Source organism: Rhinopithecus roxellana, chromosome 5, assembly GCF_007565055.1.
Source record: "Rhinopithecus roxellana isolate Shanxi Qingling chromosome 5, ASM756505v1, whole genome shotgun sequence".
In the NCBI taxonomy this organism is placed as follows: domain Eukaryota; kingdom Metazoa; phylum Chordata; class Mammalia; order Primates; family Cercopithecidae; genus Rhinopithecus; species Rhinopithecus roxellana.
The window spans coordinates 166,799,651-166,823,694 of NC_044553.1; the positions used below are offsets into that span (position 1 = coordinate 166,799,651).

At 37.0% G+C, this 24,044-nt stretch overlaps 1 protein-coding gene across 8 annotated transcripts in view; it reads left to right on the forward strand.

Annotated features, from left to right (window-relative positions):
• Positions 1–24,044, forward strand: part of MYO9A (myosin IXA) — a 300,731-nt gene that overhangs the window by 139,830 nt on the left and 136,857 nt on the right. For 7 of the 8 annotated variants that reach the window (XM_030930260.1, XM_030930262.1, XM_030930261.1 and 4 more), the window contains exons 13-15: positions 1,665–1,806; positions 9,862–10,057; positions 23,869–23,988. In XM_030930260.1, coding sequence (XP_030786120.1) covers positions 1,665–1,806; positions 9,862–10,057; positions 23,869–23,988 — 458 coding nt within the window. The remainder of the gene's footprint in view (positions 1–1,664; positions 1,807–9,861; positions 10,058–23,868; positions 23,989–24,044) is intronic. The other variant, XM_030930264.1, reaches the window with a different exon arrangement.

The following is a 24,044-nucleotide window of genomic DNA, read 5'->3' on the forward strand; positions in this document are numbered from 1 at the left end:
GTCTGTTGAATGCAGGAACTTTCCATCGTTTTTAGTTTCAAGTAAAGACTGTTTTCTTGTCTGGCTTCCTTCCTTTGAAAAGTTCTATTATCCATTTAAGAGTAAGAGAAAATATATCATAAGCTTTTCAATTACTCAGATAATTAGAAGGCAAATAAACCCTGACCTAGAGATGATGAAGTGAGCATCCTGCCTTAAGACAGGCACACTGCTGTGAAGTAGTGAGACATAGGTTTGCAGAGATTGAGTTGGCCTATGCTTAGGAGCTTGGAGTCAAGTCTTTTTGCCTTGGTGATCTATGCATTTCGGAGCAGAAGGAGAATATGATTATAGCAGTATTATAGGAAAATTTATTTTGATAATATGCTTTGATGACTTGAAAGAAGATTGGTGAGACTGTTAATAGGAGCTGTGCTGTTGTCTCTGTTTGAAATAGTAAGTTATATTCCATTGTAAAATGGCTTTAAAGTTTTGGAGTGAGCTAGATGGTGGAGATGTTTTGAGGAAGAGATATTATTTGAATACAAAAGCAGGCCAAGGTGACCAGGAAAATATCAATGTTGGCAACATAAAGTCGATAATGTTTGTTTAATTCCTAGAGGATGCCTGCTGTTGCTAGATGTTTTTACTAGTTTTATTTAATTCTACTGGCACTGTGATAACTGTTATCTCATTTTGTGGGTTAGAAGACCCCTTCTCAAAGGTTACCTAGTTTGCTCCAGGTCACTGATAGAATGAGTAATCTAAACTATGATTATCTGATGCCAAAGGCCGTTCTCTGTGTGGTTTGCAGTGCATACTGTGTGAACTATGTTTGTTGTAATTTTGGAATGATTTTTGCACGTTAGATTTTATTAAGCAACTTTACAACATCACGTCACATTATTTTTCATATTTCAGCTACCATTAAATGAAGCTATTTTCTGAAACTTTCTTTCTCCTTTTTTGTCGATGATATTTTCTCTATTTGAAACTCTTCCCAGCCTTTAACATCACCGTCTTAACACCTCCTATGTCCTGTGTGAACCTTTTCATTATTTACACCATTGATAATTCTTTCCTCTTTTGAGCTTTTGTATTTCCATATATCCTATTATGCAATTAAATAATAGATATTTTTTGTGTGATTCCTGGATATTAAGTGCTCAGTTGATCAATACAATCAATGAGTACAAATAATAATTGGTATAGTAAGAAAATGGCTACTTATTTATGCATGAAGGAATAGGAAGTCAGATAATTTTTATGGACTTTTAGGACCTATAAGAATCGTGATATTATTCTCTTATTTGGAAGTTGTTGGCCCCAAAGAGTATATGATTTGGATTTTATTTTCCTTTGGGTTTTACAGTAGTTCAGAACAATGCAATCTAAGCTAAATATGTGATGAGTTAGTTTCTTGGTACTGCTACTTGCAAAGTATGAGTATAGGCAAATCATAATTTTTTATCCCTCATCCGTAAAATAGTAATACCAATATTTATTACTTTTTAGCTTGTTATGAGAATCAGATTAGATAATATAGGTGAAAACTTCTGTAAACTGCTTTATGTGTAAGATGACAATGTAATTATAATGTACTTTGAAAAGGACTATACTAATTACCGTATCTTTCTCATCTTTCTATAGTGATATTTTTTTCTTTTTTCTTTTTTTAAATTCAGCTTTCCACAGGCTACAAATCAAACATTGCTAGACAAGTTTAAGCATCAACATGAAGATAATTCTTACATCGAATTTCCAGCCGTGATGGAGCCTGCTTTCATTATAAAACATTATGCTGGAAAAGTAAAATATGGGGTAAAGGTCAGTAAATTTCTCCTGAATATGCTTACAGGGCAGAGATGTGTTCTTAACTATGTCACTGTCCCCAGCACACTGCCCTCTTTGTAGTTTGTGGAGGCTTTTGATCAGTAATAACTGGAGATACTTTATAACGATACTACTAAAGTTAGATTCTGCTTTTTGGTGCATTACTGTCTTAGGTAAGGTAATATTTCTGTTGATTTCTGCCTGGAGATAAACCTGATGTTGTCAGTCGATCCTGATAAACTTTTTAGATCTGAAAGAATAGATTGTATCTCGATGTCTCAAACTCACTGGTTTATCCACATAACTTGTTGAATTTTTCCCTTCTCTGCACTCATAAGGTCTTCATGCCTCTGTTCACCATTAGGGATTTGTGAGTTTGTACTTTTCATGAATATATTGAAACCCTTAACTTTTGTGGAGTGGAATCTTCATAATTTTGTCCATTTCTTGTGTAATTTGTGAGTCTGTGATTCTTCAACTACTTGATGTTTAAGCCTGCTATTTAAGGCATTTATTTAATTTCCCAGGTAAGGCAGCTGATGATGTGGAGAATAGTGGAATTAAATGTTTTCTCCTGGGTCTTGAGTTGAGTGTCTTAAGATCATTTATTCATCCATTTATTGATTTATTTAAGAAGTATTTGTTGAACACAGAACATGTGTCAGATTCTGTGCTTGGTGTTTGGAATGGATCTAATGATAAACTAGACAGATGTATTCCTGATTCTCTATACACACATACATACATATGTGCATACGTACATATTGTGTGTGCATATATATGTATATCTATTTATATGACATAGATAAATGGGCTATGGGTTATAAATAAGTGAATGGGTCCTATGAGAGAAAGAGTAGTGGATTTTGAATTTGTGAATTCATGAACACCTCTCTAAGAACACTTAAATTTTGAGAGATGACCTGAAATAAATGTTACCTTGATGAGGAGTTCGGATGATGAATATTATAGGCCATGAGATAGGAAAGAGTTTGATATGGTGAAATAATTGAAAACAGATAAGTGCTACTGGATTATGATGAACTAAGGAGAGTTACATGAAATGAACTTAGAGAATAGACGGGGTTATTGTTCATGGCTTGTAAGCCAAGTTGAGTTTGGCTTTTATAAAAATTAATGGCACTGTGATATTATTTTAAGCAGAGGATATGACTTGTGTTTTTAAAAGATAGCATTGATTACCTTGAGGAGAAGGGATAGCAGAGGGTACGAGTGGAATCTGGGAGATGAGTTAAGTCGCTTTTTTTTTAAATTGAAGTGAAATGTTGAGGTAAACTGAAGCACTGGAGTGGCAGTAGAGGTTTTGGGGGATCCAGATGATTGTGGGGGTAAACCATCCACGGACTTTATTGATAGACTCGCAATGAGTAAGTGACCTCCAGCTAGAGCTGATGGGTACTTTGCAGGTACCGTTTCCTAAGACGGAAAATACTGGGAGGAATGGATTTTAGAAGAGAAATTAAGAATATAGCTTAAAAAGTAAAACAAAAGAAAAGCTTAACCTATAGAAAAACTTGAGGATATTGTGCATAAAGTGCACAAATAAAGTGTTTAAATTTCTTTCATACCCCTTCCCAATCAACTCCCCTCAGAGATTACCACTACCGTAATTTTTATCATTCTTATTTTTACTTTTAATTAAATTTCAGATAAATAGAATCATACACACACACACACACACACACACACACACACACACACGCCTGGGATATTCATCCACATTATCAGATAGGTTGAAAGTAAAAAGATGGTGAAAGTATAAAAGCTGGTGTATATTATTTCAGGACAGGCCGGGCATGGTGGCTCACACCTGTAATCCCAGCACTTTGGGAGGCTGAGGTGGGTGGATCATTTGAGGTCAGAAGTCTGAGACTAGCCTGGCCAACGTGGTGAAACCCCGTCTCTACTAAAAATACAAAAATTAGCCAGGCATGGTGGCTGACACCTGTAATCCCAGCACTTTGGGAGACTGAGGCAGGTGGATCATTTGAGGTCGGAAGTCTGAGACTAGCCTGGCCAACGTGGTGAAACCCCATCTCTACTAAAAATACAAAAATTAGCCAGGCATGATGGTGCACGCCTGTAATCCCAGCTGCTGAGGAGGCTGAGATAGGAGAAGTGCTTGAACCTGGGAGGATGAGAGAGTGAGACTTGTCTCAAAAAAAAAAAAAAAAAAGAAATCATAGGACAAAATAAACTTTAAGACCAGAAATAGTACTAGAGATACAACGGGACATACTATAATGATAAAAGGGGTCAATTCAACAGGAAGACATAATCACTAAATGCTGTTTTTTTGTTGTTGTTGTTGTTGTTTTTGAGGTGGAGTCTCATTTCGCTCTTTCACCAGGCTGAAGTGAAGTGGTGTGATCTCGGCTTACTGAAACCTCCGCCCTCCAGGTTCAAGCGATTCTCCACCTCCCGAGTAGCTGGGATTAGAGGTGCACTCCACCACTCCCAGCTAATTTTTGTATTTTTAGTAGAGGCGAGGTTTCACTCTGTTGGCCAGGCTGATCTCGAACTTCTGACCTCAGTTGATCCACCCTCCTTGGCCTCCCAAAGTGGTAGGATTACAGTCTTGAGCCACTATACCTGGCCAATCACTTGATGTTATATGTAGTTAATGACTGATTCAAAATATGTAAAGGAAAAGGAAAGCAAAAGTTAGACCTAGGTAAGTCCACCATCATATAATTGTAGATTTTTTTCTCAATATTTTTCTAAGGAAAAAGAAAAACACATAAAAAAGAAGAAAAAATTGTGGATTTTAACAAATCTCTCTTAGTAACTCACAGAACAAGCAACATGAAATCAAACAACACTGTTAAACAGCTGACCTAATTAGCATATCATAAAGATAACTTAGAAAATCATTAGATATTTAGAAATTAAGCAAAACTCTTCTGAATAACCCATGATTCAAAAAAGAAATGACAATATAAATTACTTTTAATAAATTATTAAAATTACAATATTTTATACTGAACATTAATGAAATGCAGCATATCAGAAACTTGTAGGATACAGTTAAAGCAATTAATGTAGGAAAATTTATAAATTTAAATGCTTATGTTGGAAAGGAAGAAAAGTTGAAAAGTGGTTATCTAAACTTTTTTTTTTTTGAGACAAGAATCTTGTTCTATCACCCAGGCTGGAGTGCAGTGGTGCGATCTTGGCTTACTGCAACCACCACCACCCAGGTTCAAGCAATTCTCGTTCCTCAGCCTCCCGAGTAGCTGGGACTATAGGCTTGTGCCACCATGCCTGGTTAATTTTTGTTTTTTAGTTTTTTTTGAGATGGAGTCTCACTCTGTCACCAGGCTGGAATGCAGTGGCATGATCTCGGCTCACTGCAACCTCCGCCTCCTGGGTTCAAGTGATTCTCCTGCCTCAGCCTCCTGAGTAGCTGGGATTACAGGCGCATGCCACCATGCCCAGCTAATTTTTTTTTCTGGTAGAGATGCGGTCTCACCATGTTGGCCAGGATGGTCTCAATCTCTTCACCTCGTGATCCGCCCACCTTGGCTACCCAAAGTGCTGGGATTACAGACATGAGCCACCGCACCCAGCCAATTTTTGTATTTTTAGTAGAGATGGGGTTTTGCCATGTTGGCTAGGCTGGTCACGAACTCCTGGCCCCAAGTGGTCTGCTCACCTCAGTCTCCCAGAGTGCTGGGATTACAGGTGTGAGCCACCATGCTTGATCGAAAAGAGGTTATCTAAGCTTCTGTGTGAGAAACTAGGAAAAGAAGAGCAAATCAGACTCAAAGGAATTAGAGAAAGGGTGTAAAAATAAGACCAGAAATCAGTGCAATATAAAGCAGACATTGAACAAAGAAATCAACTAAGCCAAAAGTTAGTTCCTTGAAAAGATAACACAAAATAATATAAATTAAATGTAATAGGAAAATAACTGATAATATAAAAAAAATTATAGATTACAGATACCAGGAATGAAAAAAGAGAACTTTACTACATACCTACAGATATCAGAAGGATATGAACATATTTTTGTCAGGAAATTTGAAAACAAAAAATGGATAAATTCCATTAAAAAAATTTTACCAAAACACCAGAATAAATAGAAAAACCTGAACATTCTGTTGGCTAAATAATTTGAATCAGTAGTTCAGAACTTTTCCACAAAGGAAATCCCAGGCCCACATGATTTTGCTAGTGAATGCTTCCAAACATTTAAATATACTACTGGTCTTATACATTTTCTTTCAAATTAGACATACCCTTTAAAGATGTGTTAATGGATCTCAAGAAATAATATGAAAGATCTGATCTGGAGATATACATTTGGGCTTCATCATAAAGATAGTGTTAATTTAGCATCATAACTGCACGCCTGTAATCCCAGCACTTTGGGAGGCCGGGGCAGGCAGATGACCTGAGGTCGGGAGTTCGAGACCAGCCTAATCAACACGGAGAAACTCCATCTCTACTAAAAAAATACAGAATTAGCCAGGCGTAGTGGCATGTATGCCTGTAATCCCAGCTATTCGGGAGGCCGAGGCAGAATTGCTTGAACCTGGGAGGCAGAGGTTACAGTGAGCCAAGATCAAGCCATTGCACTCCAGCCTGAAAAACAAGAGCGAAACTCTGTCTCTAAATAAACAAATAAATAAGATAAAATAAAATAAAGTCATAACTGTGATTCTGATCACTTGATATAAGAGGGTTGAGTGAAGAAATGAGTGCACAGCCAAGTGTGGCGGCTCACTCCTGTAATCCCAGCACTTTGGGAGGCTGAGGTGGGTGGATCTCTTAAGTCCCGGAGTTCAAGACCAGTCTGGGGAACATGTCAAGACCTAGTGTCTACACAGAATACCAAAGGTTAGCTGGGCATGGTGGTGTGTGCCTGTAGTCCCGGCTACTTGGGAGGCAGAGGGGTAGAATTCACTTGAGCCCAGGAGGCAGAGGTTGCAGTGAACTGAGATGGTACCACTGCACTCCAGCCTGGGCAGCAGAACAAGACCCTATCTCCAAAAACAAATAAACCTAAAAAAGAGAAATGAGTACACACTATTAAGCCAACCCTTGAATTTCCAATATGAACTAGCAATGAGGACTTAGAAGGGCAGCATAGGAGGCAAATAGTAAAACACAAAATATGTTCTTGTGGAAACTAGAAGAGAGATTTTGAAGAAGAATGATATGGTCAGTTGATAATGTACTTAGAAATCTAGAAATGTGAAGACAGACTATTTCATTTTGAAAATGAAGGTCACTGGTCACTCTCAACACTTGACAGTCAGCATTGAAAAGAATCCTAGATTTTTAGGTTATATAGTGTAGTTATTAATAGGAGTAGGGCAGACTGGTGTTTCAGTTCCTGCCACTGGTACTTATTGTCTCTTTGCCTTTTGGAAAGCTGCTTTACCTTTCTGTTTACTTATCAGTAAATTATGGCTTATGACTACGTCTGCTTTATTATTTGTTAGAATTGGATAGAAATAAGTTATGTAAAACACATAAAGTTCACGCCTCACAGCTTGTCTGGTATCAGTAGTTATTAGCTGCTGATTATGGTGTCAGAGGTTATTTGGATTTGGGGTACTCTTATTCAGTTTTTCTAATTTTCTCTTATAATACATATGTTTGCTCTAAGGGTATGTAGGGACAAGCCAAGGACCAAAATTCCTGGCTTGTTTCCTGTTTTTCCTTGTTCTCGGGAGAATAAAGAAGAATTAGGAAAGGAAAGCCCTGAAAGTAATAGGATGAGTGCAAGCTGACTTCTGTACATGAGGATAGATGACATAATACTAGGTGTATTTCTCATAGAATTCTGAGTTAGAGATATTCTATGAAGCTGTACCAACTTGGAGTGATTTACTTACCAAATTTTTACTCCTTCTGTTTGGTAAGATTATAGTCAATGCCTATGCTGTAATATCAGTCTGGGCCCTTGTTCCCAGAGTGGAAGTTTACTCTCCCCATTTAATTATGGTGCATTTTAACCCATTTTCTTATGTTCTAGCTCCTCCAGCCTCTGTTCTTTGGTAGATGGTTGTTCCTGCCTATTTACAATCCTTCTTATTCAGCTTTAAAAATCTATATGCTGGCTGAGCAGAATGGCTTAACACCTGTAATCCCAGCATTTTGGGAGGCTGAGGTGGGGGAATTACTTGAGGCCAGGAGTTCAAGACCAGCCTGGGCAACATAGCAAGATTCTTTCTCTACCAAAATAAAAAAATTAGCCAGACGTGGTGGTACCAGTACATCTGTACTCACAGGTACACGGAAGGCTAAGGCAAAGGATTGCCTGAGTCCAGGAGTTACAAGCTGCAGGGAGCTACGATGGTGCCAACTGCACTCCAGCTTGACCTGAAGAGTGAGACCTTGTTAAAAAAACAAAAAACAAAAAACTATATGCTGTTAATAACCAAATATATTTTCTGAAATCTCCCTAGCACTCCAGACTCATACATCCATTTGGTTATGAGTGAATGTTTTTGAGCCTTTGCTCTTCCACTTATTGTGTGATAGGAGCCAAGATATTTCACCTCTCTCTGATTCAGTTTTCTCATCTATAAAATAGGAGTAGTAATATCTATCTGAAAAGATTATTAGGAGTATTAAATGATATTACATGAGACAATACATGTGAAATGCTTAGAAGAGTGCCAGATACATACTAACCTCTAAGTGTTACCTACTATTATTATCCTCACTGGCACAAACTTCTCTTGGACAAAACTGATCTCTTGATCTTCATTTCTTATCCTCATATCTTTTCTTTCTCTAGTCTTCTCCTTATCAGTATATGGCATCTCCATCCACTGAATACCCAACCCCAGAATATAAGTTTTAACCTGATTTCCTCATTTTCTCATTGCACCCTAATTAATCAGCAGGTTTTTTGCCTTTACATGTCCCAAATGTAACTATTTTTCATTTCTGCTGTTACAGCTGACCAAATCCAAGTCACTGGCAGTTCTTATCTGGTTTACTCTAATATCGAGCCTTCTTTTTTCATTCTTTCTTTGAATAATTCATTTCCTATGCAGCAACTATGTATAAAACACTAGTTAACTCATGTCGTTACCTTTCCAGGGCTTTCCTTTATACTTGAATAAAATTTGAACAAACAACTGAAGTTCAGAGTCTAAATAGCCTATTTATTTATCTAATCTTCCACTACTTTCTCCTTGTTCCCAATGCTCCAGCCTGTGGTTTTTATTGCTTTTCTCCTAACTTGTCCAGCTTATCATCATCTATAGGTTGTAGGTGTTACCCTTGCTTGCTCTTCCCAGTCTTCTCATCTCTGGCTCCTTCTTGTTATTCAGCTCTCCTATTGCTGTATGTGATACCTCTTTGGAGAGGCTGTCCCTGACCAGAGTTTAACAAGCTGCTATAAAATTGTAGAATATTTATTCTAATTTACATGTATTATAGAAATCAGTAGTTTTTGGATTGAATGAGACCTTATAGAAGATACCCAGTCCAGTTAGCTACCTGGAGCAGACATTTCTTCTATCTCATTGTTCAACCACTGTTCAAACATGTCACTTGGGTTAGTCCATTCTCATGTTGCTATAAAGAAACACCTAAGGCTGGGCAACTTATAAAGAAAAGAGGTTTAATTGGCTCACGATTCTTCAGGCTGTACAGGAAGCAGAGCACCGATATCTACCCGGCTTCTAGTGAAGCCTCAGAGAGGTTTTACTTGTGGTGGAAGGCGAAGTGGAAGCATGTATGTCATATGGCAAGAGAGAGAGAGAACAAGAGAGAGGGAACAAGAGATGGAGAAGTAGGAGTGCCACACTTTTAAATAAACAGATTTTGGTGAATTTAGAGTAAAAACTCACTCATTACTTTGAGGAGAGCCCCAGTCCGTTCATGAGGGATCTATCTCCATGACCCAAACACCTCCCACCAGGCCCCACCTCCACCATGGGGGAATCACATTTCAACATGAGGTTTGGAGGGACAAGCATCCAAAGTATGTTATCACTCATCATCTTGTTTTTAATAAATTTTTTTTTCCCCATAAGTAACACTGGTACTTTTTTCATGTAGGATTTCCGGGAAAAAAATACAGATCATATGCGCCCAGACATTGTAGCTCTTCTGAGAAGCAGCAAGAATGCATTTATCTCTGGGATGATTGGAATTGATCCTGTAGCTGTTTTCCGATGGGCAATTCTCCGAGCTTTTTTCAGAGCCATGGTTGCTTTCAGGGAAGCTGGGAAAAGACACATCCACAGAAAAACTGGTAAGTGGCAGTTATTAGTATTCTGCCATACTTCATCTTTTTTTTACCTTTCTACTTCTCCACAAAAAGGAGTAGAATTCTTGCTGCGAGATTCTCAAGGACAAAAATCCTAGTTCTGTAGTCAATCTAGTGTCGTCTCTTAACTGATTTGTGACTAGGAACAGTTTTTCTTTTCTGTAGAAGAGAGTTATACCGCCTTTAAAATTATGAGGATAAAGTCAGAGCATCTGTTCATGAAGTGTTCATTTTCTTTTCCTTTACTCTTAGTTCATGGATTTTTAAAAACTTTGAAATGTAGAAATAGATAAAGCAGGATACTTTTTCTGTATGCCTCCCGCTTCAATCATAAAATCTCTCATCTCACGTTCTGTGGGAGGACAACTTCATAAGCACTTTTGGCCTACTGGAAACCAAACTGTTGTTTGCTGTAGCTCTCGTCTTAGGTAGGGCCATTGCTGCGTAGTGAAGATTTTGTGATACATATGCAGTTGAGATTTATGCCTTTCAGTAGAAATGTTATAGGGCTCACCTGTGCTTTCAGGACTCCCAAAGCGACTTACGTGGCTTTTTGGGATGTGCACTAGTAGTAAAACTTTTAAGTTTAGCTTTTAAATGTTTGAGACAAATAGATATATTTGAGAGAGTGTATTTCTAAAAATACATGTAAAATAATTAAACCTAGTTTCTGTTTTTTCAGATTGTAAAGTATTTGAACTGGTCTTTGTAGATATATAGGGAGAATTATAGTTTATTAGAGAAATAAAAGGCCTATTTCAAACCTGCTTTGCCTTTTACAAAGTGATTTCTAAGAGGTTATCTTTATAAAAAGCTTCAAGGAAATTTTTTTTTTCTTTAAGATGCTTTCTTGTTTATTATGACAAACTTTTAATCAAGAAAACCACTCAAAATTGATTAGTATCCTGCTAAGACATAATTAAGAGAAGAAACTTTTCTTGTATTCACTATCAAAGCCTATTTACCTTATTCACATTATCTGTATATTCCTTTGGCATTTAAAATCTATTATTTGTGAAAGCTAGTTGTTACATATCTGTTATTATCAATATGGGCAATGGCATGCAGTGTTATTAGTGATAAACAACCTGTATTTTCTCTACCTTGATAAAGTCTAGATTCCTTATTTTCTAATCTTGTTTTCCCTTCTGGCTAGTACAGAGCTTCCATATAATAATCTCTTTTTGAAAATTTGTATTCAACATAACATGTGTATGGAAAAGTACACAAAGTAAAAATGTGTAGTTCAGTGAAGTATCACAAAGTAAACACAGCCCTGGAACTACCACCTAGGTTAAGAAACACAACATCTCAGCCACCCAAAATTTCCTGTTGGAAAAAACTTTAAAATTTTTACGTTTTATAAAGGAAAAGAAAAACTCTGGTTTGTTTGCATTTTGAGGCCTGAGCAGATTGGTTTCTGAAAGTTATTGTTTATGTTACAATATATCAGTGTCAATGCCAGCATTCACCCTAACATTTTATTTTCTCCACACCGCTTCCTACCTATTCTCTTTTGGTAGGTTTAGGATAAAAACATATTATAAACTTGGAACACTGTATCACTGTAAAAACTAACAGATTGTGCAAATGGTTTAAATGGTAGATCCAGAATTTTTATAATGACCATAAATATTATGCAGTCATATTAAGATGAAATGGGAATTACAGATTAAGATGAAGTAGAAAATATGAAAGGCAGAAAAGGTGAGGTGACCAATTCTAGATGTTGGATGAGAATAAGAGGGCAAAGATAATACTTTCTAAAGAAGAAAGAAGATGTTAACCTGCAGAATTACAGTATATGTTTATTTCCTTTGATGATATCTTAATTAAAAACTTCAGTGGACTCTTAGTTAATTGTCCAGAAACACTCTGATGGTAAACAGGTGTGTTCACCAACAATACCCTGGATTTCTTCAAGGAATTCCCTGACATTCTTTTCATCAAGCCAACTGAGCACAAATTATGATATCAAATTAAAATCTACTTTTTACTCTTATTATTGTGTTCTTTTTTACAGACTTTCATATTAAAAGACACAATACCATTTAAGGCCTTTAAATCAAAAGTAATTCAACTATTTTTGAGAAAATGTTACTATAATTGCAGAATGTGTATTGTGGTGATCAGGCTGTTGGAAACCATAAAATGTTCTTAGTGGAGTCATATCAATAGGCAGTCTCAGTGAAGCTGCATGTTGGCGCTGCTGAGAGGTAGAATGAGAAATGGCAATGATTTGTCTGGTCAGCAGTGAGATAGTAGAGAACAGATGATCCAGTTGTATCATCAACCTTGCCTGTGATTTCCTCCTCATAAATAAGGAAGAGCCCAGAGTAGAGAATACTATTTAGGGTTCATGAAGAGGATATAGCAGAAATCATAACCTGACTGGGAATTATACAGTATGTAGAACTGAGTACAATGATGCTTTATTTGATTCTTTTGGAGTTATTAATAAATAAAAGTATAGCCAAATAGGAATTTAAACTAGCCTAAAAAGGCTAGGCAAAGATGGGTAATTCAGCTGTGCCATCAGGATGAGACGTGAACAAGAGGGTCCAAAGTATTTTTCAGTTTCTTCATCTACAAGGAGAGAAGCTGAAACCCTTTATATAGTGTCTGCAGATAAGAGAGCTTTAAGGGTTTCCACATAACCTATTTCTCTTCTTCATCCCACTGAATAGACTGTGTGACTCTGTGTACTCCTGTTTGTTTCTGTAAGTAGGAGAAACGTTCTAGTGACCATCTGTTTTCAAAAATGACCAGATACTAAAATTGATTTGGGTATCACCAGAAGTCTAGGATCTCTATGCTGTACCTTGTACACAATTCTTCCCAGTACTTAATAGATTTAAATAAACTTTTGTTTTAAAAAAAAGGACTATTTTTTATAAATCACTTCTGTATTGGTCAGTATAGTAGGGCAATTAAGAATAAGGATTTTGGATAGACATCAGTGAAATGGTGGGGTAAGGACCTGTAAAAATTTTCTCATAATAGCAATGAGAAAATGGGCAAAAATTGTCAAAACAACTCTGTCAGAACCCTGGAAATTAATCAAAGGCTCACAGTAACCTGAGAACTGTTTATACAAGAAAAAAGGCTGAATATCAGTAAAGACAGTGTACTTTGTGCCATTTTAACATGTAATGTTCACATCCCTTCCTCTTCAGATCCATGGTAGCCTAGAAAACCAACAGCCTGGATCATGGTGGAAATCAGCAGTGTGGCAACCACTTGGAGGGAATAGAAGCAATTTGAGCTCCTTCAATGCCCCATTCCCAGAGAATTTTCATTATTCCACCTACTGGGTGATTTCCTGAATACCCTACTTACCACACGGTCTTTGTTTAACCTCACTTGGAGTTTGCCCATTGCGAACAGCCTTTAACCCCCAGGGGCATTGTGCACAGCAAACAGAATTGGTTGTTGAACATCACAGCTGCCTGTGGCACTAGGCAACAGTTGAGAACCAGTATCTTAACCAAAATGCTTAAAAGGATGAGCTGGGGAATGAGATCTCCATATGGCCTTGAAAAGTTCCAACATATTCCTGGGCATCTAGATGGCTGTGCGTAAATATGGGGTTGTGTACATGCTCAGGACTATGTGCATTCTCAAGAAAGACCAACAATGTCCTGATTGCTCGCTGAATAACTTTGAGGCTCTGAGCAAGCAGGAAGTGAAGGCCAAGGCAGTTTATAAGCTCCCTAGCCAAGTGTCGAAGGTGTGCCTCAACTCACAGACACTGACCGTTGAAAAAGCCTGGGAGACTTACTCGTTTTTAGGCAGGTGGTATGTCTCTCTTCAGTCATTACCTGACCACTAAGCTAACTGAGCAGAGACTTGAATGGTCACATGTGACAAAGAGTACAAACCTTACAGAATTAGTTCAGGAAAATTGTTTTTAAAAACAACTACAAGGTTGTTGTAGCAGTGGCTCACGCCTGTAATCCCAGCACTTTGGGAGGCCGAGGCAGGTGGATCACAAGGTCAGGAGTTCGAGACCAGCCTGGCCACCATAGTGAAACCCCATCTGTACTAAAAATATAAAAATTAGCTGGGTGTGGTGGCAGGTATCTGTAATCCCAGCTACTCGGGAGGCTGAAGCAGGAGAATTGCTTGAACCCGGGAGGCGGAGATTGCGGTGAGCCGAGATTGCACCACTGTATTCCAGCCTAGGTGACAGAGCCAGACTTCATATCAAAAAAAAACAAAAACAAACAAAAAAACCAAAAAAACAACTACAAGAGACAGCAACAACAGCAAACCCTAGGGATGAGGGAAAATCTAATTTCCAGACTTACCACATTATATTATTTAAATAACACAAAATTATGAAACATAGAAAGTTTGAACTATACACAGGAGGGAAAGAATCAATAGAAACCATCCTCATGGAAAGGCAGACATTGAACTTAATGAAGACTTTAAGCTATTTCAAATATGTTCAAAGAGCTAAAGCTCGCAACAATGTCTGAGGAGTTAAAGGAAAATAGGGAATATTAATAAAAAGATAAAAGTTACATATGTGTAAATGTTTATGTCAGTAAATAGTTAAATATGAAAGACAGTATAAATGTATTTTTTTACATTTCATAACTCTTATTTTCCCTCCAATATGATTTGGAAAAAAATATAATCACTGAAATGAAGTATTGGCTAGAGGAGTTCAACAGCAGATTTGAACAGAAAGAAGAATCAGTGAATTTGAAGACAGGTAATTGAGATTATCCAACTAAAAGAACAGAAAGAAAAAAGAATGAGGGAAAATGATCAGAGCCTCAGAGACCTGTTAGATATCATCAAGCATACCAATTTCTGAGAATCCAGAAGGTAAGAAGAGAAAGGAGTAGAAACAATATTTGAAGAGATAATGGCCATAAACTGTTCAAATTTGATGAAAGAATATTACCTATAGCTCCAAAAAGCCCAGTGAATTACAAGGAGAATCGATTCAAAGAGATCCAAATTCAGTTACATCATAATAAAAGTGTCCGTGTCCAAAGACAGAGAATATTTGAAAGCAGCAAAAGAAAAGCAACTCATCTTGTACAAACTATCTTCAATAAGATTAACAGCTGATTTATTATCAGAAGCCATTGGGTTTCCTATTACAAACTTGATATGTAAATTTTTTTAAAAACAAACCACTGGGGCTAGATGGGAGCGGGATGGCGCTTGAAGCTCTGGAAGAGAAAAAGACTGCCAATCAGGAATTCTGTATCCAGCAAAACTATCCTTCAAAATGATGGTGAAATTAAGATATTCCCAGTTAAATCAATCCTGAGCAATTTATTACTAGCAAACCTGCCCCACCAGAAGTACTAATGGGAGTTCTTGTGGTAGAAATGAAAGTACACTACACAGTAACTAATGCATATGAAGAGATAAAGACTGTCATTATTGCCAGCTACAGGAAGACAGTGTATAAATACATTTTTTATGCTCCTTTTTTTTTCTTATCTAATTTTGAAAGATAACTTGCATAAAGCAATAATTATAATTCTTCCTTGATGGACATACAATTTTAAAGACATAATTTTTAGGACAATAACAGTATAAAGGAGTAGGGAGGGAATGGGGAGCTATGTGGGAGGAAAGTTTTTTTTATATACTATTGAAATTAACTTGTTTTAAATCCAGACTAGATTCTGTAAGTTCAGATGTTAATTATAATTCCCTTGGCAGCCATTAAGAAAAGAACTAAAAAGTGCTATAGTAACAGAAATAACAAGAAAATTAAAATAGTGTACTAGGAAACATCTTATTTATTTATTTGTTTATTTAGAGATGGAGTCTCGCTCTGTCGCCCAGGCTGGAGTGTCGTGGTGCAATCTTGGCTCATCACAACCTCCACCTCCCAGGTTCAAGCAATTCTTTTGCCTTAGCCTCCCAAGTAGTTGGGACTACAGGCACACACCACCACACCCAGCTAATTTTCATATTTTTAGTAGTGATGGGGTTTCACCATGTTGGCCAGGCTGGACTTGAACACCTGACCTCAAGTGATCTGCCCACCTTGGCCTCCGAAGTGCTGGGATTACAGGTGTGAGCCACCATGCCTGACTGAAAACATCTATTTAATAAAAAGGAAAGCAGTAATGAGTAATAGAGAAACAAAAATGTCTTAATATGTGAAAATTAAACGCATACTTCCAGATAACCAATGGGTTGAAGAAGAAATCACAAGATTAGAAAATACTTTGAGATGAGTGGAGGCAAAAACAATACACCAAAACTGACGGGATTCAGCTAAAGCAGTTCTAGGAGGGAAGTTTATATCTTTAAATACCTACATTTAAAAAAGAAGAAAGATCTCAAATCAATAAGCTAATACTCTACCTTAAGAATCTGGAAAAAAAATAAAGCACATGGAAGGAAGGATGTAACAAAGAGTAGATCTGAAATAAACGAAGTAGAGAAAACAGTACAGAAAACAAAATCGTGTTGGTTTTCTAAAAAGATAAATGAAATTGACAGACCTTGAGTTACACTTGACCAAGAAATAGAGAAGACCTCAATTTACTAATTTCAGTAATGAAAGGGGGGCAATTTTATTGAGTTTATGGAAGTCAAAAAGGATTCTAACAGTATGAATGGTTATATGGCAACAAGTTAGAACCTAGTTGAAATGGACAAATTCTTGGATACAAACAACCAATACTTACTCTAGAAGAAACAGAAAATTTGAATAGGCCTGTAACAAAGAAATAGAATTTGTAATAACATCCTACAAAGAAAAGCCAAGGACAAGGGAATTCACCGATGAATTCTTCCAAATATTTAAAGAAGAATTAACACTAATCCTTCATAAGCTCTTCCAAAAAAACAGAATATGAGGGAATATTTTTCATACCATTTTGTGAGGCAGTATTACCTGGATAGCTCATATATATATATATATATGCAAAAATCCTTAACAAAATTCTAACAAATGGAATCTAGCAACAGATAGAAAGTGTTATACACCATGACTTATTGGAGTTTACCCAGGAATGCAAGGTTGTTCAACTTATGAAAATGAATCAATGTAATAAACCACATTAATAGAATAAAAGATAAAAAATCACATCATCACCCTCAGAGACAGAAAAAAGCATTTGACACAAGCCAACACATTCCTACAAAGACACTGAACAAATTGGAAATATAAGGGAAGTTTCTCAACCTGATAAGGGAATCTATAAGACACCCAAAACTTACATCATATTTAATGGTGAAAGACTGAATGTTTTCCTTTTCCCCTAAGATCGAGAATAAGACAAGATACCCGTTTTCACCTCTTCTGGTTAACATTGTCTTGGAGGTTCTGACCAGGGCAGTTAGGCCAGAAAATGAAGTAATTTGAAAGGAAGAAATTATTTAGGTTACAGGTGATGTGATACTGTGTATAGAATATCTAAGAAATCTATAAAAAACATAAAGCCAATAAGTGAGGTCAGCAAGGTTGTAAGGCAATATGCAAAAATAAGTTGTATTTCTATAGTGTGGCAATGTACAACCTAAAAACAAAATTTAATTGGTGCTCATTTACAGGAACACCAATAATAAAATAGTTATGATTAAATTTAACAAAAAGAGTTGCAAGACTTGTACACTGAAGACCACAAAACACCTTTGAACAAACCTGAAGAATACCTGAATAAATGGAGGGATATCCTGTGTTCATGCATTTGAAGACTTAATATGGTTAAGATGGCACCATGGCCCAACAAATCTACTGATTTGATGCAGTTTGATGCAGTCCCTGTCAAAACCTCCACTGCCTTTTCGTAGAAATTAACAACCTGATTGTAAAATTGATACGGAAAGGGATCTGGAAATGCAAGAACAAATTTGGAGGACTTGAACTTCCCAATATGTATTAGGCAATGGATTCTTCCATATAACAACAAAAAGACAAAGGACAAAAATGGATAAATTGTACTTCATCAAATTGTAAACTTTTGTGCTTCAAAGGGCATTATCAAGAAAGTGAAATTACAGTCTGCAGAATAGTAGAAAATATTTGTAAATCATATATTTGATGAAGAACTGGCATCTAGAATATATAGAGAGCTCTTATTACCCAATGACAAAAAAGAAACCAATCTAATGTGGGCAATGGATCTGAAAAGACACATGCAAATGGCCAGTAAACACCCTAAAAGATGCTCAGTATCATTTGTCATCAGGAAAGTGCAAATGAAATCAATAATGAGATAACCATCACAACTACTCAGATGGCTATAATAAAAGACAGGTAATATCAAATTTTAGTGAGGATATGGAAAAATTAGAAGTCTTGTATACTACTGATGGAAATGTAAAATGATGTAGCCACTCTAAAACGTTTTGACAGTTCCTCAGAAAGTTAAATATAGAATTATATTTGACCCACCAATTCTGCTCCTAGGTATATACTTAGAAGAACAAACTAAACAAAATGTGTAGACAGATATTCTTCACAACATCTTTCTAATAGCCAACAAGTAGAGACAACCCAAATGTTCCATCAACTGATGAATGGATGAACAAAATGTGGTATATCTATACATGGAATTTTTTTTTTTTTTTTTTTTTTTTTGAGATGGAGTCTCGCTCTGTCGCCCAGGCTGGAGTGCAGTGGCCGGATCTCGGCTCACTGCAAGCTCCGTCTCCCGGGTTTACGCCATTCTCCTGCCTCAGCCTCCCGAGTAGCTGGGACTACAGGCGCCCGCCACCTCGCCCGGCTAGTTTTTTGTATTTTTTAGTAGAGACGGGGTTTCACCGTGTTCGCCAGGATGGTCTCAATCTCCTGACCTCGTGATCCGCCCGTCTCGGCCTCCCAAAGTGCTGGGATTACAGGCTTGAGCCACCGTGCCCGGCCATGGAATGTTATTTGTCCATAAAAGAAATGAAATACTGGTACGTGCCACAATATGAATAAACCTTGAAAGCTTTAAGAGATATATATATATTTGGGCCGGGCGTGGTGGCTCAAGCCTGTAATCCCAGCACTTTGGGAGGCCAAGATGGGCGGATCACGAGGTCAGGAGATCGAGACCATCCTGGCTAACACGGTGAAACCCCGTCTCTACTAAAAATACAAAAAGACTAGCTGGGCGAGGTGGCGGGCACCTGTAGTCCCAGCTACTCGGGAGGCGGAGGCAGGAGAATGGCGTAAACCCGGGAGGCGGAGCTTGCAGTGAGCTGAGATCCGGCCACTGCACTCCAGTCCCGGCGACAGAGCGAGACTCCGCCTCAAAAAAAAAAAAAGATATATATATATATATATATATATATATATATATATATATATATGTGTGTGTGTGTGTGTGTATAGATATACACATGTATATGTACATATGTGCTGCATATATGTATGTATATACTAATACATATGCTACACGCATATGCTACATGTATATGATACATATACACACACACACACACATATATATATATATTTTTTGAGACGGAGTCTCACTCTGTCGCCCAGGCTGGAGTGCACTGGTGCCATCTTGGCTCACTGCAACCTTCACCTCCCAGGTTCAAGCGATTCTCTTGCCTCAACCTCCCTAGTAGCTGGGACTACAGTCACTGGTCACCATGCCTGGCTATTTTTATGTTTTTAGTAGAGATGAGGTTTCACTGTGTTGGCCAGAGTTTTTTTTTTTTTTTAAGAGCCGGGTTTAGCTGTGTTGCATGTTTTGGAATGCAGTGGTGCTATCACAGTTCACTGTAGCCTCAAACTCCTGGGCTCATGTACCTTCCTGCTTCAGCGTCTCAAGACTCTGGAACTACAGCACATGCCACCATGCGTGGCCTTTTCTTTTTTTTAAGTTTGTTTTTAGACTTGGGGTCTTGCTGTATTACCCAGGGTGGTCTTGAACTCCTGGCCTTAAGTGATCCTCCCTGCTCAGCCTCCCAAGTGTCTGGGATTACAGGTGCATGCCGCCATGCCTGGTTCTCATTATGATATATGAAAGAAGTACAGTTTCCATATTTGTAATATGGAGTCATATAATACTCTATATTACAAAATGGAATATTGTATGATTCCATTTTTGTGAATTGTCCAGAATAAGCAAATCTGTAGAAACAGAACTTAGATTTGTGTTTGCCTAGGGCTAGTGGGTCAGATATGGAGATAAGAGACGGGGAGAGCGATAGAGAGTATGGGTGGCTTTTTGTATGATCAAAATGTTCTAAAATTGATTGTGGTAATGTTTATGTAGCTTCATGCATTATACTAAAAGCATTTAATTGTATACTTTAAATCAATGAATTGTTTAGTAGGTGAATTGTATTTCAGTAAAACTGTTACGAACATACAAAAAAGAATATTCTAAAGTGCTTTTATTCATAATAGCTTCCAAATGTTCATCAGTGTTAGAATGGATGACCAAATTGTGATATACTCCTACCATGTAACATTACTCAACAATGAAAAGAAACAAACCACTGACAGAATGAATGAGTCACAAAAAATCTTGAGCAAAAACTACATATGAAAGAATATATGCTGTGTTATTTCTTTGGTTTAAGAACAGACAAAATGGCCAGGCCCAGTGGTTCATGCCTGTAATCCCAGCACTTTGGGAGGCCGAGGTGGGTGGATCACCTGAGGTCAGGAGTTCAAGACCAGCCTGACCAACATGGAGAAACCCTGACTCTACTAAAAATACAAAAAATTAGCCGAGCTTGGTGGCACATGCCTGTAATCCCGGCTACTTGGGGGGCTGAGGCAGGAGAATCACTTGAACCCAGGAGGTGGAGATTGTGGTGAGCCGAGATCACACCGTTGCACTCCAGCCTGGGCAACAAGAGCGAAACTCCGTCTCAAAAAAAAAAAAAAAAGTAATAAATTGTGATAAATCAGAACTTGATTACATCTGGTGGGATCGGGGCAAGGGTATGGTGGGATCGGGGCAAGGGTAGTACTGATAGGAACGGAGATAAAATAACTTGGGGATTGTGATAGAAATGTTCTCTATCTTGATTCAGGATTTTGTGGATGTAAATGTTTGTTTAAATTCATCAAACTGAGTACTTAAGAAAAGTGTATTTTATGTTTGTGAAATATAACTTTAAAAAAAATGGCCTTAAGGCCTTTGAGTTGACATTACAGAAACTTTTATAGGGCCAAAGATATTGTAAGGTCTGAATGATACTTTGGAGCTGGGATTGAGCCACTATTACATAGTCCAAGTCCTTCAAACCTTCAAAGTTATGGAACTTTTCTGTCACTAAAAAAATTGTTGAAAAATGCTGGTCCTGCGTAAGAAAAAACGAGGAACCTTAACAATCTGTGTTAGGCCTTAGATAAGGTTATAAAGAAGTTAGCTTTAAAAAAATCAATGCCCTACATCTGCACCATATGTGAGTATGGGGTCTGAATTTATACTTTGTGTTTGGTGCATAATGTCAAACTAAGAAATTATCATCAAAACCAGTCTAGCAACTAGCATAAGCAAATACTAAATAAATCTCTTAAGAGTTGATGATGAGTAGGCTGGGCGCGGTGGCTCATCCCAGCACTTTGGGAGGTCGAGGCAGGCAGGTCACGAGGCCAGGAGATTGAGACCATCCTGCTCAACGTGATAAAACCCCATCTCCACTAAAAATACAAAAATTAGCTGGGCATGATGGCACACCCATGTAGTCCCAGCTACTCCGGAAGCTGGGTCAGGAGAATCGCTTGAACCTGGGACATGGAGGTTGCAGTGAGCCGAGAGTGCGCCACTGCACTCCAGCTTGGCGACAGAGTGAGACTCCGTCTCAAAAAAAAAGAAAAAGTTGATGAGACTCCTCAGAAAATAATCCCCACTGAGAATATAAACCATCCTAGGAAACCAAACTACCTTGGCAGGGGTTTGGTACATAAAACAAACAAGGAATATCACTTTAAGATTTAGAAATTATATCATAAAACAAACAAGGAATATCACTTTAAGATTTAGAAATTATATCACAGTCTGGAAAATAATGTTCAAAATTGTAAAAAGGTATAGAAAGCAGAATGAAAGAACAGGAGAGAGGTTAAAGAAACTAATCTAGGCATGGTGGTGAGACAAAGCAGTCACAGATACAAAAATACCCATATTTAAATGGCATTGCCACCATTTATTAGATGAAATAGAAAATAGAGTTTGGTGGTTGTAGTAATGTTGACTGATTTTTTAAAACTCGACATAATAATTTAGTGTATTTTAATACCTTGAGCTCTTATACAGAATACTTTAACACATAATATTCTTGAATTATTTTTGACTAGCAGATTATCATATTAGCTGTTGAAAGGCATGATTGTTTAGTGGTAACTTCTTCAATTTACAATTTGAATGGAGTCTGACTAGAACTCACTGAGTGTTTTTTCCTCAACTGGTCCCCTTCAGCTGACTGCCAAACAAAGTGCAGTGGAGTCTGAAGCCTAAACTTTCTTTCTCCAAGCGATCCATCAAGGGGGATTACTGGTAATAATGAGAATAGAGTATTTTTATCGAGGTATCTTTTGAGTAAGAAATGATGTTAAGCTCGATTATACTTCTCTTTTTAAAACATTCAACCTTTGTACCCATTGACTTTTTGTATTGTACAAATAATATAGTATTTTATTAGTTTAGATACTTTTTATTATGAAAAATATTTCAAGTTCACTTTATTTTTTAAAAGCCTGTTTCTGTGTATAGTGTTATATGATTTATGGTATTAGATTCCCTTTGCATTGCTATATATGGCTGCCTATTCTTTGCATATATAAATTCAATTTAGGGAATTAGAACGAGACTAAAATATGCCCTACAAACCTCTTTGAATCAGTATGAGACTGTTTAACTTTTAAACTAATTCTACTATGAGATTTTTCCAAAGATTGTTCTCTTGTATCTCATTCCTAATTATACAGCAAAATGTAGTAATAGAACTTCAGTTTATTTTAATGTGTTACTTAATTTGCCTCTATGTTATTATGCACTTTGTCTTCTAAAAGCAAACTTACTTAAATTTGAACATTATACCCTAACTCCAGAGGTGATCTCTGAATAAATGATACACAACCACCACCCTAAAGCCTGGAAACTCTTTATTGCTAATATTTATGGCACTCATCTCCCATTCACTTTATTGCTTAAGTACTCACTTTAAATAACACTGATCTGGGGCTTTGGTCTTTACTTGAATGTGCTCTCTTCTTTTTTTCACTGGTAGCTGATTTTTATCCTACTTTCCTAAGAAGTGATAATGAGGTACAGATTCTTCAGCTTAGTTTTCAAATTTGTAATTACAGAAGTGCTGCTGGGCTTTCCTGCTCTATGGTGCTTTTCTTCATATTTTCATTATTGACACACTTGTTGGAATTCCTACAAGTGTGGTTTAATTGCAGGATTTGTGAAAGAATTGTTTAACTTTCAGTAAATTATTTTGGGTATATTTCTCTTTGGGGTTCCATCAGTGTTGCCAACTATATGTTAATTATGTTTGAGACCTGATGAAAATGAGTCTATTTTTAAAAAATGAATCTTACAAATTGCGTTTGAATTTTTGCTTGTATTGAGAAATTTTTAATATGGTGTTAACTAACAATTCTTTGAGTACTGAAAAAGACACTTTGAATATCTGAAAAAGGCCTTTATTTTTTCCTATTATTTTTAAGCATTTTCCTCAAAATAATTGGACATTCACATATAACCTCTATTATTTGATACATTTTTATACACCCTTAAATAGTTGGCAGCATTGTCCTTAATTCTCTGTTGGTTTGGGCTTATATAATGTCTTTTTCTTTTCTCCATTTTTTTTTTTTTTTTTTTTTTTTTTTGCTTCCTAAGGACATGATGATACAGCGCCATGTGCAATTTTGAAAAGTATGGATAGTTTTAGCTTTCTCCAACACCCAGTCCACCAGAGGAGCTTAGAGATTCTGCAGAGATGCAAGGAAGAGAAGTACAGTAAGGCTACAAATCCTGATAAACTGTTATCACATATCCATTTGGAAATGGAAACC